The sequence below is a fragment of the Candoia aspera genome, chromosome 1 (assembly GCF_035149785.1).
Source record: "Candoia aspera isolate rCanAsp1 chromosome 1, rCanAsp1.hap2, whole genome shotgun sequence".
In the NCBI taxonomy this organism is placed as follows: Eukaryota; Metazoa; Chordata; class Lepidosauria; order Squamata; family Boidae; genus Candoia; species Candoia aspera.
The window spans coordinates 211,111,855-211,129,135 of NC_086153.1; the positions used below are offsets into that span (position 1 = coordinate 211,111,855).

The window sequence follows — 17,281 nt, forward strand, 5'->3', positions numbered from 1 at the left end:
GCTTGGAGAGGCTTTTTAATTCTATAAATTACTTAATAAGCAGAATAATGTATGTGTGGATTCACTTTATCTAAATAACATATAAAAAACAAACAATTAATTAGCATGTTATTCGCTTTGTTTTAAATGAGCTGGGAATTTTTCCTTAAAATACAGTGCCATTTCCTTTCACAACAAGAACTCATTTTTTCCTTATAAAAAATGAGTAAAACAAATGAGAGCAAAGATGATGAGAACAAACAGAATCTCAGTCAAACAAGTGAACATAGAATTCCATATTGCAAAAAGCTTTAGATCAGACTAAAAAATATTACTGTACCAGACGTTGGAAAAAGACTGGTGAGAAATCATGTCTCAGGGAAGGAATAGGTTTTATTGTTTGGAGTAAGGAAAGAGGGGTAGTGCAATTCTGAGCTCAGATCAAATCTTTCCTAAGTTGTGAACTTTACTATGTGCTCGGTATTTCCAAAGATCGTCTTGTTGCGAAATCTCTCAGGAGGTACATGTGGAAGGAGAACAAGGCTTAGGCACAGCTTGCTTTGATACTTAAGACAGTACAACATTGCTATGAGATTTTCCCCAGCGATGAATTTTTGGGTAAGCCTCAATACCAGGGAGAAACCTCAGCTTTCTAGAGTCTGAATTTATATATTCAGAAAGCTAATTCAGCTAACTCAGAATATCTAGTTCATCTTTAGAATCTATTCAATCTTTCCAATAGCTATTATGATTTCATCACAACTAACTCAAACATCCAGCTGAGGGCAAGGGTGATAGGTTACATTTTATCATGTTATTAAGTCACACCACTTTGTCAGTCTTGTCTGGGCTTAAAAGCTAAGGATGGTTGGGTCTGGTCTGTATCTCATTGAGCATCTCCAAGTGTTCCCAGGACAGCCGTCTAGATTGAGAAGTTGGAAAAAATACAAGAAGAAGGCAATGGGAAACCACTTTCAGATTTCTCTTCACCCACAATAAATGGATGTTTCCTTCTAATCACCAGGAATCAAGTTCTCTATCTTTAGTTATGTTTAGTCAAGGTTTAGTCAAACTTTAGTGACAATTTGTCTCCAAACATTAAGTCAAGATGCATGAACAGAAAGATTTGTGTTTTGCCCACTGCTAAGGTAAATTCACAGTAGATTTTGAAGAACTGGGAAGAGGAGTGAAATAGTATGAAATGCAGGTTGGGACTGAATATGTGTCGATGGAGTCACCAGGAATCAGGCTGAACCTGAAGATTTGACTTCAGGGCAGCTGTAAATATTTAAGATTTGAGCCAATAGGGAAAGAATCAGGTATTGGGGAAATAATCATAGAACTGCTGCTTTCACAGCAGCCATCCTGTGACAAACTAGATGTGAATGCACTTAACTGGCAATTCTACTGAAACAGTACCATCTGAGCAGCCTGAACAGCTCAAACTGTGAATTGGAGGGAGGGCAAAGAAATGTCTGCCCTGGCAGAGCAAAAAACTCCTCTCTGAAGGCCTTACTCATATTTGAAAGAAAGCCTCTTTTACTAAGAATGGGAGTTTCCTTGAAATGCAAGTAGGTAACTCAGCTATTTGTGACTCCATGGACAAATGCTTGCTACTTCAACCTGTCTCTAGTAATACCCTGTGGCTCTTCCAAGGAGAGTTCTGTAATCTCTTTGGCCCTGTTCATCTACTCCATCCATTTCCTTCTTTTTCTTCTTCAAGCAATTTTGCCAAGGATAATAATTTTGTCCTAGTACAGCATCCACTGATATCACATGCCCCAAATAAGTGAGTTTCTATTTACTGATGATCACAAAGGAAAAAGCTACATTTATTTGGTCTGGTATTCATTAATCGGTTTTCTTCCAATCCATGGTAGTAACCATCTCCAGATCCATGTCAAAAGCCTCTACTTAATTTTTCTCACTCTTTCTGAGTATTCTGGTTTCATAATCATACATTACCACTGGAAAGACCATTGTTTTAACTGTTCTGAACTTTGTTGTCCTAAATATATCCTTATCTTTCATGATGATCTCTACGTTAATCATGGTCTACATCCGAAGGATTAATCTCCGGTTTAATTCTCCAGCACACTCTCCATCTTTATCTATCCTTGAGCCTAAGAATACAAAACTCTCTATCACCTTCACTTCTTCAGCCATCAACCATCAGTTCACTGAGCATGCAGGTTAGCATTACATTCGTTTCTAAATTTGGGAAACTGACCTGGATTGTTCACCTTCCATTTTTACTTTTATAATTAGATCTTCTTAATCTTCTTTATTTTCTTGTAACAAAGCACTGTCATCTCCAGTTTTGATTTTAGTTGCCATCTGTTTAAATCCTGCCATTTTTGTAATATATTAATTGCATAAATTAAACAGATACAGTGACAACATATACTCCTTTCCCTATTCTGTTTCTCCAAATTTAATTCCAACAGTAGCTTCTTATTCATTGTAAAGATTCCTCAGAGGAATAATTATGTACTCTGGCACATCCTTTAGGCTTAATATGTTCCATGTCAGGCATTGTCTACACCAGTGTTTTTCAAACTTGGCAATTTTAAGGTGTCTTATAGTTGCCAACTTTGAAAAACACTGATCTACACAATTAAAGGCCCTAATGTACCAAATGAAGCAAAAATAAACCTTCTTCTTGTATTCTTTTGCTCTCTCCATTACTCATCTTATGTTAATGTTTTGATTGCATTATCTCTCTCACCTTTTTAATAACTGTCTGTTTATTTCACATCTTTTTTCGTAAGATCTTGAATGAAACTTTGCTTGCATGAGGACTTACTGTGATGATTCAGTAATCTGTACATCCTCTTGAATTACCCTTTTTTGGTATAGGTATCTACACTAATCTTTTTCTATATTTAGTGATACAGAGCTGTTAACACTTGAATTGCCTCTTCTCTTGCTGTTTTAAACAGTACAATACAGTTATTTTATTTGCACATGTACTTTCCTATTGACAGCTCGTCTTTCATATCTCACTTTCTAATGGAATTGGTTTCTGAATATACTCCCTTTCTAAAAATGTTTCTATAAGGAAACATTCTATAATTCCACTTATAAATGGTTCAGTATAACCTTTCCATCTTCCTTTAACCTCATTGCTTCTATTAGAACTTTTCCATGTTTACTACTGAGCATTTCTATCTTACTCATACATTTTCCTATGGTTTCTTTGACCTTCTTAACCATTTATTTTCTTGTTATTTTCTTGTATGTCCTTCTGGCCCGATCACCAAGTCCCTCCGTGTCCCTTCAAGTTGTTTTGAAAGACACTTGGACCTTTTAATCTTTGAAATTGTTCTGTTCTTTAAATTGAACTGACATTGTGACTCCAAATCTTGCTGGCACTCCTACTTTCTTTAATTTTGTAAATTTAACCAAATATTTGGTACCAACAGCTAATAGCTTATTAATTAATCTGGATGTGTCTTGGCTGATTGGCTTGTCTTCTATTTCCTATGAGGCATTTACCTAAATCAAACCTTCCTGTACAGTAATTCCAGGAACCTCCATTTCTCCAACTCTGGAATTCTAATCACCCATTAGCAGTACAACACTGTTGTGTGATGTTGCATTAGCACCTCTTGCAATTTGCCACAGAATGCTCCAGTGTCTTCTACCATCACATCTGTATTAGATGCATACCTCACTTCCACTGAGTTGAATATCTATGAACCTAACATTTGTTGGGTTATAGCCAAACACATCCTTAACTATATCATTTTTTTTTAGTATTAATGCCATTCCCTTCTTTCATATGGTTTCATGCCCTGAACAGTATATCATGTAATCACCTCATTTAAAGTGGTCCATCAGCTACCTGAGATCACTTATTCCTAAAATATTCAATTTAGTATGCTTTGATGAACTTTCCTTGGTTCATGCTTCATGTTCCAACTGTATATATCCTTATAAAACTAGGAATTCCTTTTCTGACATTACCAGTGACCCAAATTCTTTGTGGCTTTGGTCTCAGCATATTGGCACTTCTAGATCTGCTCACAAAGTTTGTTGTTCTAGATACTTTTCAGTAACAATAAGTGTCTTCTAACCGGAGTGACTCATCATCTGGCACACAAACCTGTCTATATATTTCAGCCATTGCCTTTTTCTGGATTTGCCTTTGAAGGTTCTTGTTAGGTGAGTTGGCTTCCCTCATGCCTGCAGATCCTCATCTGCCCTCACTCCTCCTGTGGATTAGTCTTAGTTTTGCCCTTCCCCTTTCAACCTTAGTGCAAAGGGGGGTCTTACCTAGAGCTCCCACTCCCACTTATGTTACTCTTAGGATCATTAAAGCTACTAAGTGCTCTCACCAAGTCAAACTGATAATCCCTAGGAGGAATGTAACAAAAGCATACAGTATACATGTTAGGTGCATCCCACGAATAAAAGCTGTTATTAGAATATGTGCCAAAGCCTTATACTCTTAATAACTCTTGGGAAGTCTTTGGTGAGGATTAAGGCCAGCACACTGGTTTTACAACAGGCACCAAAACATGATATGCAGGATCCCAGTGCCCGTTTTAAGTTTCATTCCAAAATTTGTTTCTAATCCAAGACTTGGTTATTATTTGTTAGGGTAGGATGAAATAGCTGGAGGATTGATTTTGACTCTTCTAGAACAGCTTACCATGTTGGCAGGTAGTAGGGCAGCGTGTCCATTCACTGAAAGGAGTCACTACACAATCTTTCTTACATGGGAGCAGACATGGGCGGACAGTTTCCAGCCTGATGGATTCTGGACACCTGGCAATATAATTGTATAACATACAGTTAGTTTGATGCCACTGGGTTGAGTTCAGCTCTGGATAACTGCACAAGAGTCCCCTAAAACTCAAAATGCTTTTAGGAAAATGGAAATCCTTATATTCATTTAGATTCATCTAAGAGTAAGTCTCACTTAATGTAGAAGGATTGCATATATTGTGTTATTAATGTTTAATTAATTTTAAAACAGAAATTTACAACTATATGCACGAGTATAATTTATCGTAACTACCACTATGAAATAAAAAGTATCCACCTACTTGCCTTCAGTGAGAAAGAACTGTATCCAAGCTACCTAGGTACTGATTGATAGAGCTTCTTCTTCTTTCATATCCAGATCAAACCTTAAGCTGCCAATAAGAACCAATACTGCCATGTGCAGACAGATGGACAGGAAACAGATTGTTACCTTCAGGGACTTTTTTTTTCTTTTTTGCAAAACTTATTAAGTTTTTACACTGGCATTCCCTAGTGCAACTGTGAATTTAGTGGATTGGATTTTGAGTTCCTTTTCACACATTAAATATTTTGTAATATTCCTAGTGAAGAAAGAGTGAGAAGAAATTATCATCACTGATCTTTCCCTTCCCATGCTATCCAGTATTGGTTTGAGAGAGCTTTCATAAATGTCTCATCACAGTAGGTGGATATTTCTGGGAAGGATGAGTGAAGTGTATTCTCCTTTTCATTGCATACTATTTTGTTTTTAATGAACTATTGGAATGGCAACTAGACCTAAGCATTCAACAGCTAGCTTAATTTCAGCTATGCCACTATCTGCCAAGCCAGGCAAGATGGCGGAGGAAGATTCTTTTCCTACTTTATTAAAAGAGATCCTGGCTCTGGTACAACACTTGAAGCCAATCCAGTAAGATCTGGTAGAGCTTAAATGTGATTTAAAATTGTTGCAAGAAAAAAATGGCTTGCTATGAAGATCATTTAAATGCCCATGAGACCATAACTCAAGCCAGTCAGAATATTTTGGATAAACAAATTACTTATTTAGAGTCACAACTGAGTAGGAAAAATCTACATGTGATTGGTACTGAAAACCCTCCAAGTCAATTAAACCTGGCTGAATTTATGGAAGATTTTTTTTTCAGAAAGCTCCTTTGGGAATGAACTTTCCAGTCAAGATTGACCATGTGATTAAAATCACTTTAATGAGAAGGAAAACTGGAACTCGTTCCAATATTATTATTGTGCAATTCCTCTGTGTTACCACAAGACATGAGATTTTATATATATTTTGCCAGGAATCAGTAAAGTCTCCTTTGAAGACGGATGCTAGTCAAAGCCAGATATCAATTTATCCTAATTTTACTAAAGAAGTTTCAGAAAAGAGAAAGTTGTTTACAAAACCTCGAAGTCTTGCCAGATCAATACAACTTCAATATTCCATGCATTCTCCAGCTACTTTCTGCCTTAATCATCAAGATCAGATTCAGAAATTCAATAATCCCTTGAATGCAAAGGCCTTTATTCTATCTTTAAAATCTGCAGATGGACAAACTTAACTGTATTTCATTCTATGGAATCTGTCATGGGAGAAGTCTGAGTGTGCCTATGGCTCTGCTGTAACAGCTTCAGTTTAAAGGTCTACATGTCTGCATTTTTTTTTCTGTACTCTTTTTTGGTGACTGTGGAACAGGCTATGAACTGCCCATGTGCATATTCCATGTCAAATTCCATGTCAAGGTAAAGCAGAAGAACAAAGTGAACCAGCATCCAAAATATGATATTGAGCATATACCCAGCATTTTCAAGAACATCAGAAATCATTCTGAAGTCCTGAACCTTACTGATAGGGAACCAGAGAAACTGGAATGTAATTCAAGAAGATTTAAGGATGAATGTGAAAAAAGACTGCCGAAGTCTAAGAAACAGAAGAAACCAAAGCAAGCAAGTTAAAAAAAAAATTCAGAAAGGAACTTAAAGAATTTCAGAGACCTGTTAGAAGAGACAAGGAGCTGTATTACAATGATATCTGTAAAGACATTGAAGATGGAATCAGATATGGAAAAACAAGGAAAGTTTTCAAAAAGATCTCCAAACTCAGAAGGAGATTCCAAACTTGAATTGGTCTATCAAGCGATTCTGATGGACAGATAGTAAATGATTCAAAGAAGATCAAACAGAGATGGAAGCAGTATACTGAAATTCTGTACAGTAGGGATATTAGTACCTAAGATATCTTAGAAACTGTTCCTTATTTACAAGAACCTATGCTACTAGAAGATGAAGTAATATCACCACTCCGGTGTTCACCAAGTAGAAAGGCTATAAGAATTGAGGGAATATCTACAGAAATATGGCAAGCAACAAAAGAAGAATCAGCAGATATTCTAACCAAACCATAAGTGGTGTAACGTCCTTAGAAACATGGGAATCCCAGAACAACTTATTGCCCTAGTGCAAAATCTATACTTGAAAAAGAAGCCACAGTCTGGATGGAATATAGTGAAACAGACTAGTTCTAGGTCAGCAAAGGCTGTATATTCTCTCCTTATTTATGAAGTCTAAATGCTAAATATATATTGAGGAAAGCTGATTGGAAGAAGACTAGTGTGGATTTAAAATTGAAGGAAGAAACAACAATAACTTGCACTATGGAAAATGCAAAGGATCTGCAAGTTCTAGTAAAGAAAGCCAAGAAGCACAATTTAAAAATGGGATTATGATTAAAGATAAAGAAAATCAAATTAATGGTAACAGGTAGAGTTGACAAGGATGATTCTAAAGTGGCAGATAGTTCTGCCTATATAATCAACTATCAACAATAAAGGAACTAGCAATCAAGAAATATGTCACAGATTAGCACTTAAAGGGTAGCAATGAAGGTCTTAGAAAAGATATTCAGATACTGTGACATGTCTATACCTATAATAATCAGAATTGTGCAGACAATGGTTTTCCTTGTGACTCTCTATGGATGTAAAATTTGGACTTTGAAGAACTAGGATAGAAAGAGTATTGACACTCTCAAACTATGGTGTTGGAGAAGCTCTTGAGAATACCATAGATAGCTAGGAAAAGAAATAGAGCCCAGACCAAATCAATTCAGAGTTCTCAATCAAGACATAAATGACCAGGCTCAAATTATCATACTTTGAACACATTATGTGAACACTCAGCTCTCTTGAGAAGTCCATAATTCTGGGAAAAGTGGAAGGAAAGAGAAAAGGATGACCAGCAGTGAGGCAGATGGACTGAATTACCGCAGCAATGAATGCATCATGAGAGACCTAAAAGGCCAGTTGAGGACAGACCATCCTGCAGAAGGTTTATCTATGCCTCCACTAAAAGACAGCACTGATTTGTCAGAATCAAATCAAATCAATGTCATATAAATAAATTACAAAATGGTCACTCACACTCTTGTCTTCTCCTGCATGGATTATTGTAATTTGCCTTACATAGGGCTGACTTTGAAGACCACCCAGAAAATTGAACTGCTACAAAATGCAGTGTCCTTTATGCTTACAGGATAGTCTTGCTACTGCCATGTAACACCTCTACTGTGGGAGCTGCATTGGCTACTGGTGTTTAAGTGCAAATTAAAGGGCTGGACTTATAAAGCCCTATATAGCTCAGAGCCTGGGTATCTACAGGATGACCTGTCCCAGACAGATTCTGCCTACCCACTGTGAGTGAAGAGAGAATGCATGCCAAAAGGCCAGTCTACTAGAGGAGCTGTGAAACAGGCCCCCAAAGCAGGCATTTTCTGTGGAGGGTCCTCTCCCCTGTAACAATTTGCCCCTCAACTTCCCATTCTTTCAGCCTTCTGGAAGCTTGTAAAAACTTGGCTGTTCCAGAAGGCCTTTGGCATCTGATTGGTGGGGAGTTACCAGAGTCAGATGTGTACGTTAGTTTAATATAATGAACATTCTTAGGCTTAATGTATTTTGAATGTGTATTTGTTTGCACTGGTTATGTTCCTTTTACTCTTTCTATACCTGTCATGAGTGCCGTTGAGCTGAAGTCATCAGCGCAATGGCACACATGACAATAGCAAGGAAACAGGGGAAGGGGCTCAAGATAAGTAGCCATCAACCCATAACGACTAACGGTCAAGAAACAATAGCTAAACGGATCACGGAACACACCCAAGCCATCAGCGCTAATACAACGGAGATCGCCCAGCTGAAAGCAATCACCGGAGGAATAGAGAAACCGATGATGGGCGATCCCGGAACGCCAGCGGGGCCTCGCAACCCCTCACCCACCGGCAGTGCAACGTATTGGACAAAGGGGGGTGACGTGACCGCGAGTGAGGGGGCGCTGACCGGCGCGGGGTATTTAAACCCCGCACCGGCGCGCTCCTGTCACTCTCAGCTTTTTTCCCGATGCTGTACCTACGCTATGAATAAACCAGAGCCTGTTCCACCGAGTCAGTGTCTGAGCATTATTCAGGGGTAGGCAGCGCATGACATAAAGCTGAGAGTCATAAACTCAGCCTCGCCGAGCCCCACCGGACGACAACGAGCCGCGGGAGGAATAGACGGCGAGAAGACCAGAAAGATGAAGCCGGAGCGACGCGGACAAGGAGGGTGAGCCGCACGGCAAGAAACAGAGGAGGACCGACCGAGGCCAGAGGCACCGCGGACTCCCGGAGCCATGGACGCCCACCCGACCCGACCCAAGCCTCAGCTCCAACCCCAAGGGGAGATGGCGACGGAGGCAACCCGACCGCGGGAAGGAGCAACATACCTTCCGAAACCGGCGGAGGACCCCGTGCCACACATCGCACCCCAGCAACGGGCGTGGAGCGACAGCCCAACGGCGGTCAGCACGGAGGAGGACAACGGAAACACCCAGCAGACGGCGGAGGAAGCAGACCAACGGCAGAGGGAGGCTGAACCCCGCCGGCAACCCACCCCCGCCGACACACCGACGGAACCGGCCCCAGCGGCGGCGCGGACCGTGGACGAGGAAGCACGAGCTGAACTCGCGGCAATGCGGGCCCAACTGGAGGAACTCCGGACCATGCTTCAGTTGCTCATGCCCCCCGCGCCGCCCAACGACGTCCCCGCACAGGCTCACACACCGAGCGAAGCACCGAACCCCCACGGGCCAGCTGAAGGTCAGCAGACGGCCCAGGCGGACGACACCACAGGCCGGGAAGCGAGAGGAAGGGCCGCGCAAAACGCCCGGGCCCCAAAGGACTTCCCATCTTCTTCGATGGGAACCCCACGAAACTGTCGTTTTTTATAACGAACGCCAGGGAGTTCATGGGGAGGCACGGACACTCCTACGACTCCGAAGCGGACAAGATCGCCGCCGTGGCGATCAAATTACAAGACAGGGCGGCGGACTGGTACGTCCAATTGTACGAGTCCAGCTCCCCCGCCCTCGCCAACTTCCCCGCCTTCATCAATGAGATGAAAAACTACTTCGAAGACCCCCTAGCCAAAGTGAGGGCGAAAAGCGCACTCCAAAAACTTAAACAGGGCACACGCACTGTCCCAGACTACGCCCTGCAGTTCAAAGCCCTCGCGGGGAAGGTCAGCGACTGGTCCGAGACCACCCTGCTGGAAATGTTCAAAAGGGGGCTCAACCGCGACGTACTCCAATGGGCCCTCTACCGCGATGACCCAGAAACGCTGCACGGGTGGATCCACCTCGCGGGGAAAGCCGAACACGCGCACCGCACCTTCCTCATGACAACCACGGAAGACACAAACTATACCTGCAAAAAGGTACCCGCACCACACGTGGGGACGGCCGGCCCCATATACCCAAAGAAGAAATTCAATCGGGAGCCCTGCGGGAAATGTGGCAAACTAGGGCACAAGACGGCGGATTACTTCGCCAACCGACCGCCGACCAGTGCGCCTAAACCCACCCCGAAAATTAGCCCCAAACCACCTAACCCAGGGCCGCCCCCTCACTGCCGAATGACCGTGGCCACAGCGACACCAGAGGAAGGCTGGGACGCCTACTGGGGGGAAGAGGACAACATAGACCCCGACCAGCCGGCGGGAAAAGCTCCCCGCCTGCCCTGAAACGCGTTGCGAGGCAGGCGGTGGGACAGCAGCGCGGACCACCTCGACGGAACGGCGAAAGCCCCGTAATAATGGCGGCAATTAAACTCTCTACCGGCAACGGAGCCACCACGGCCGCGGCACTAGTGGACTCGGGGTGTTCAAAAAACCTCATCCACCCCGACCTAGTCGCCAAACTCGACCTCCGCTGCTTCCCCCTCCCCACGCCGCTGGCATTCCACCAGCTGGACGGCTCTACAGCGGGAGGGAAACCAGCTATGCTGCAAACCGAGCCGGTCACCCTGCAAATGGGCACTCACACCGAACGCACATCGTTCATCGTCACTCACATCGGACGGCCCATCGCAGTCCTGGGGATGCCATGGCTCGCGACAAACAACCCGCGCATCAACTGGGAGACCCGCACCTTCACGTTCGGCGACGGCGAGTATCGGGCACCAGTTCCAGCGGGCAGAACCAACCCGACTGTGGGACGAGCAGAGGCGACTACACAGGACAACGCCGCTACCATAGCAGACCTACCGGAACAATACGCCGACTTCTCCGAGGTCTTCGGAGAGGCGGAAGCTGACCAACTACCCCCCCACCACAAGACGGATTGCCGGATCGACCTGCTGCCCGACGTCCCCTTACCTAGACCAAAGATCTACTTGATGACCCCGAAGGAGATGGCAACCCTCCGGGAGTTCATCGATAAAAACCTAGACAGGGGATTCATAGAGCCAGCATGCTCACCGGTCGGAGCCCCCGTCTTATTCCGGGAGAAGAAAGACGGCACCCTACGGCTCTGCACCGACTACCGGGGCCTAAACGCGGCTTCCCTGTCCAACAAATACCCCTTACCCCTGGTGAAGGACATGCTCGCCCACCTGTCCACGGGCAAAGTCTTTTCCAAATTGGACCTTCGCGAGGCATACTATCGCATCCGAATCAGGGAGGGGGACGAATGGAAGACTGCGTTCAACTGCCCCCTAGGCGCCTTCCAGTACAAAGTGCTGCCGTTCGGACTCGCGGGGGCCCCTGGGGTGTTTATGCAGCTCATCAATGAGGTACTGCATGAACACCTGTTCAAAGGGGTCCTTGTCTACATCGACGACGTCCTTATCTACACAAAAACGCACGAGGAACATGTGACCCTAGTCAGGCAAGTCCTCGACAAGCTCAGAAGGGCGCAGCTCTACGCCAAGCCTACAAAGTGCGAATTTCATAAAGCGCGCCTAGACTAGCTGGGGTACCGAATCTCCGGGGACGGCATTGAAATGGACCCCGCAAAAGTCGAGGCGGTGCTAAACTGGGAGCGCCCCCGCAACAGACGCCAACTCCAGAGCTTCCTCGGCTTCGCGAATTTTTACAGGTCATTCGCCCAGGGGTTCGCAGAGATAGCCCTCCCCCTAACAGACCTCCTCAAAACCAAAGGGGTGGGGGACACCCGACGCGCCAAGAACCCGGGCACAGTGTTGAATTGGACTCCCGCATGCCAGACTGCATTCAACAAGCTGAAAGCGCTGTTCACCACGGAGCCAATCCTCGCGCACCCGGACCCAGAACGGCCGTTCGTGGTCCAAGCCGACGCCTCAGACTTCTCCCTGGGGGCCATCCTACTCCAAAAGGACCCCACGGGACTCCTGAAACCATGTGCCTACCTGTCAAGGAAGTTTTCCGAGACAGAAAGGCGATGGCACGTCTGGGAGAAAGAAGCCTTCGCGGTAAAATCGGCGCTAGAAACATGGCGACACCTACTCGAGGGAGCCACCCAACCATTCGCGGTCTGGACCGACCACCGGAACCTCGAGGCCCTACGAACGCCCAGACGCCTTAGCCCAAAACAGGTCCGATGGGCCCAATTCTTCAGCCGCTTTAATTTCCAGCTGAAGTTCTTGCCGGGCAAAAAGAACTTCCTGGCCGACGCCCTCTCCCGACTGCCCCAAGACGAAGAGCCCGCCCCAGACACCATTGGGACGGTCCTATCCGCCTCGCAACTGGGGATGGCCGTGACCACCCGAAGCGGCGCCCGGAGACAGCTCGACTCTACGGCGCAACCGACGGCGGGACAACCTGCGACCAGACGAAACCAACCGCAACTACCAGGGGGAATACGCACGGACATCGCCGCCGCCCTCAAAACCGACCCCTGGTTCCTGGCAAACCCCGACAAGGTAACGATGGCACAGGACCTGGCATGGGGGGAAGGCAGAATCTATGTCCCGGACTCGCAACGCCAAGCGATCTTGCATAGGTCACACGACGCCAAGCAAGCGGGACACTTTGGGTTCCTCAAGACCCTACACCTAACACGGCGTCAATTCTGGTGGCCCGCGCTCAGGCGAGACGTGAAAGCATACGTAGCGTCCTGCCCAACGTGCGCTAGGGCCAAACGGGCACCAGGCAAACCCGCGGGGCTATTACAACGGGTGGCAGAACCCTCCCGCCCATGGGAGGAAATCTCTATGGATTTTATAGTGGACCTCCCACCCAGCCAGAAGAAAACGGCCATTTGGGTGGTGAAGGATTACTTCTCAAAACAGGCCCACTTCATCCCCTGCACGTCGGTCCCGTCCGCACAACTAGCCAAACTCTTCCTCATCCACGTGTACAGGCTACATGGATGTCCCGCACGTGTGGTGACCGACAGGGGCACACAGTTCACCTCTAAATTCTGGCGGGCCTTCCTAAAGCTGACGGGGACCCAACAGGCCCTATCCACTGCCTGGCACCCCCAGACGGACGGAGCCACAGAGGTCCTCAATGCCACCCTAGAGCAATTCATACGCTCATATACCAACTATCACCAAGACGACTGGGCTGAACTGCTCCCGTTCGCCGAAGTCGCATACAACAACGCCGTCCACACGAGCACGGGGAAAACTCCGTTCGAGGTAGTCTCGGGGCGCGACTTTGTCCCCATACCGGAGCTACCTCAACCCCCGGAACCCCAGGTGGACGCTAGCGATTGGGGACAGAAGATCGCGGAATCATGGCCAATAATCACGGCGGCGCTGAAGGATGCACAGGCAGCCTACAAAGAGCAGGCCGACAAGCACCGGCGCCAACAACCGACGTTCCAGGCGGGGGATATGTTCTACCTATCCACCAAATTCCTAAAGTCCCCCCAACCCTCGAAAAAACTGGGGCCTAAGTACATCGGGCCGTTCCGAGTCACGCAAATAGTGAACCCGGTGGCAATACGCTTGGACCTGCCACACAACCTACGGAGACTCCACCCGGTGTTCCACACCAGCCTCCTGAAACCGGCAACCACCTCTCGATGGCACCCAAGCACGCCACAGCCCTCACCGGTGATGATCGACGGGCAACATCACTTCGACGTAAGGGACATACTCGACTCCCGCAAGCAACGAGGAACCCTACACTATTTGGTCAGGTGGAAACACTTCCCCCACCCAGAATGGGTGGCGGCGCACAACGTTAACGCGCCTGGCCTGACCCGGGCTTTTCACCGGGCATACCCCGACAAGCCAAAACCAAGGTTAGCAAGCCGTCCCCTGCAAAACCCCTCCCCCGTGGCCCCCCCGCCTACCGTGCCCCAAGGGAAAGGGCCCCCCCAAGCCCGTGACTTGGGTGGACCTCCCCCCCCCGGGACTCACTCCCCCCGCCCCGGGCCCACGGGGGAGTGGCATGCAAGTCAACAGGGCAACCTGGGGGCAACGCCCAGGAGCACAAATAACAAAGGCGACGCACTTTAAATAAAAAAGAAGGGCCTTACCTGGAGCTGATAAGCACCCGACCAGCCACGCCTCTCTCCTCGCCGAACTGAGCCAAACAAACAGGGTGTGGCCGGAGCATGCGCACGCCAGGGCGTGACCTGGGCATGCGTACTAGGACACACCCTGGGAAGGCACGTGGTAGAGGGAGGAGCAAAGGGAGGGGCGAAAACTACTCCGGCGGGAATTTCAAAAAAAAGTGCCGTTTGACAGCTCCACGAAAAAAAAAAAAAACCCCAGAAAACCGGGGGGGAGCACTATTCGGACAGGGGGCAGTATGTCATGAGTGCCGTTGAGCTGAAGTCATCAGCGCAATGGCACACGTGACAATAGCAAGGAAACAGGGGAAGGGGCTCAAGATAAGTAGCCATCAACCCATAACGACTAACGGTCAAGAAACAATAGCTAAACGGATCACGGAACACACCCAAGCCATCAGCGCTAATACAACGGAGATCGCCCAGCTGAAAGCAATCACCGGAGGAATAGAGAAACCGATGATGGGCGATCCCGGAACGCCAGCGGGGCCTCGCAACCCCTCACCCACCGGCAGTGCAACGTATTGGACAAAGGGGGGTGACGTGACCGCGAGTGAGGGGGCGCTGACCGGTGCGGGGTATTTAAACCCCGCACCGGCGCGCTCCTGTCACTCTCAGCTTTTTTCCCGATGCTGTACCTACGCTATGAATAAACCAGAGCCTGTTCCACCGAGTCAGTGTCTGAGCATTATTCAGGGGTAGGCAGCGCATGACAATACCAGTGTTAAGAGTCCTTCAACACCGAAGGTTATAAATTTCACAATAAATAAATAGATGTAAGACATTCCAAGAACTTTTAAAAATATAAACATTGACTTTTCAAAGTTTTGATTTCCATATAGGCAGAATGCTGGAGAAACAACCATGACATGGGACGGACACTGCTTTAGTTGCTCCTATGGAAGACCGGTGGTGGAACTTGGAGGGAGCATCACCATCCTTGTCTTTCTGGACCCTTTCATGGCATTCAATACCATAAGCTACAGTATCCTTCTATACTCCTTCCTGAATTGGCAGGACCATTCAGTGGTTTCAGGGGAGAGAGGTTGGATGGGGACTGTGTTAGATGCACTGAGGATGGTCATTCATGCCCTTATCATCTCTTAGTTGGATTATTGTATTTCATTTTACATGTGGTTGCCCTTAAAGAGCATCCAGAGGTATCAGCTGGTAAAAAGTATAGGGGCCTGGGGCTTCACTGGGCAGCCACAGTACTGTCATGTTAGTCTATTGCTGCAGGAGCTCCACAGGTACAGTTGCAGGTACAGTTGAAGCATTGATTAACAGCCTTAAAGCTTTTCCCAGATAGATTCTGCCTAACTACAGGATGTCCCCTCCTATCAGGTGATGCATGGGGAAGTAGCACAGTGGCAGTGTTCACTGAGAGAGCTCCCCTTCCTTAGAACAGCTTGTCTCCAATGTGAGAATGTCTCCTACTTTTAGGACCTTATAGAAGCTTGTAAAAACATGGCCATTCCAGAAAGCCTTTGGCAATCAATTAACGTGGACCCATCAGCACTGGCATTGATTTTAGATGTTGTATTATTATGATAACAATACTGATGCAATAATTTTAATTTTAATATTTGTGTATGGTCTAGTGTCTGCTTGGGTGAAGCAGTAGATAAATAGCATAAATAAAGTTTAAAAATAAAATAAAACCATCCAAATAACTAGGACATTAATCTCTGACAGCCTTTAACGTATGGTAGGAACTAGAATACAACAGAATATACTCTGTTTCAATCAACGGCCAAAAATTTGGTAGGAACCAAACATAAATCATATAGCTATAATTGTGTGCAAATTTAATAATGTCAAGCTTTTGATTAGTTAATCCAAGCGCACGGTGAAATGTATTGTTTTAATAAGTTTGCATATTGTTCTCAGATGAATTCTCTGTATATAATGCCTTTTTGTTGTTGTTTCTATTATCTCTTTCAAATTTATTTCCAGGCACTATTCATTTTTCTATCTATTTGGAAGTATGTAAAATGGAAAATGAATTTAGCTCCTGTTTCCTTCAAATAAAGAGAAGGAAAAATCCTCATTTCATAAATTGCATTCTAAGGTAAATTGAATATTTATGTAGATACATAGATCTTCTTGAAGTTATCCTATGCTTAATCATTTCCATAGCAGCTTTTAAAGCAACACCGAATGTTTACATTTTCATAAATAGTCAAATACAATATAATAAGTAGGTCTAGTCACATGCTATTTTTCTCTTTGTTATTGTGATTAAATTCACACATTCATACTCAGACTCCAACCCCCATCCACCTCTAGCAACTTAACCTAAATGAGTTATAGGAGACGTAGAACATAAAGCTTGGAAAAGAAGGCAGGATGCTGGCATCTTACAGCTAGCAATACTTTAGTTGGGAGGACAAATCAAAATCTTATGTTTCTTTGCTATAAAGATCACATTTTTGCACACGTGTACTATACTAATCCTAGCACGATTTTCCTTGTCCAAAGAGTGGATGGCTCACTCATGTAATGTGAGCTCCTCTCTGGTATTATGGTATGGTGTACTGTAGTGGACAATGTGTTGGACTGGCTCTGGGGAGACCCAGGTTCTAGCTCACCCTCAGTTATAGAAGGTCACTGGGTGACTTTGGTCCATTCACGTTCTCTTAACCCAGCCTATCTCACAAAGCTGTTATGCAGAAAAGTAGGAAGCTCTATATATACCACCTCTTCTATGAAAGGCAGGATTAAATCTAACAACCAAACAAAT

At 45.6% G+C, this 17,281-nt stretch overlaps 1 protein-coding gene across 1 annotated transcript in view; it reads right to left on the bottom strand.

Moving 5' to 3' along the window:
* THSD7B (thrombospondin type 1 domain containing 7B) overlaps positions 1 to 17,281 on the bottom strand; it is a 456,317-nt gene that overhangs the window by 198,619 nt on the left and 240,417 nt on the right. The window contains exon 9 of the mRNA XM_063318405.1: positions 4,637 to 4,752. Coding sequence (XP_063174475.1) covers positions 4,637 to 4,752 — 116 coding nt within the window. The remainder of the gene's footprint in view (positions 1 to 4,636; positions 4,753 to 17,281) is intronic.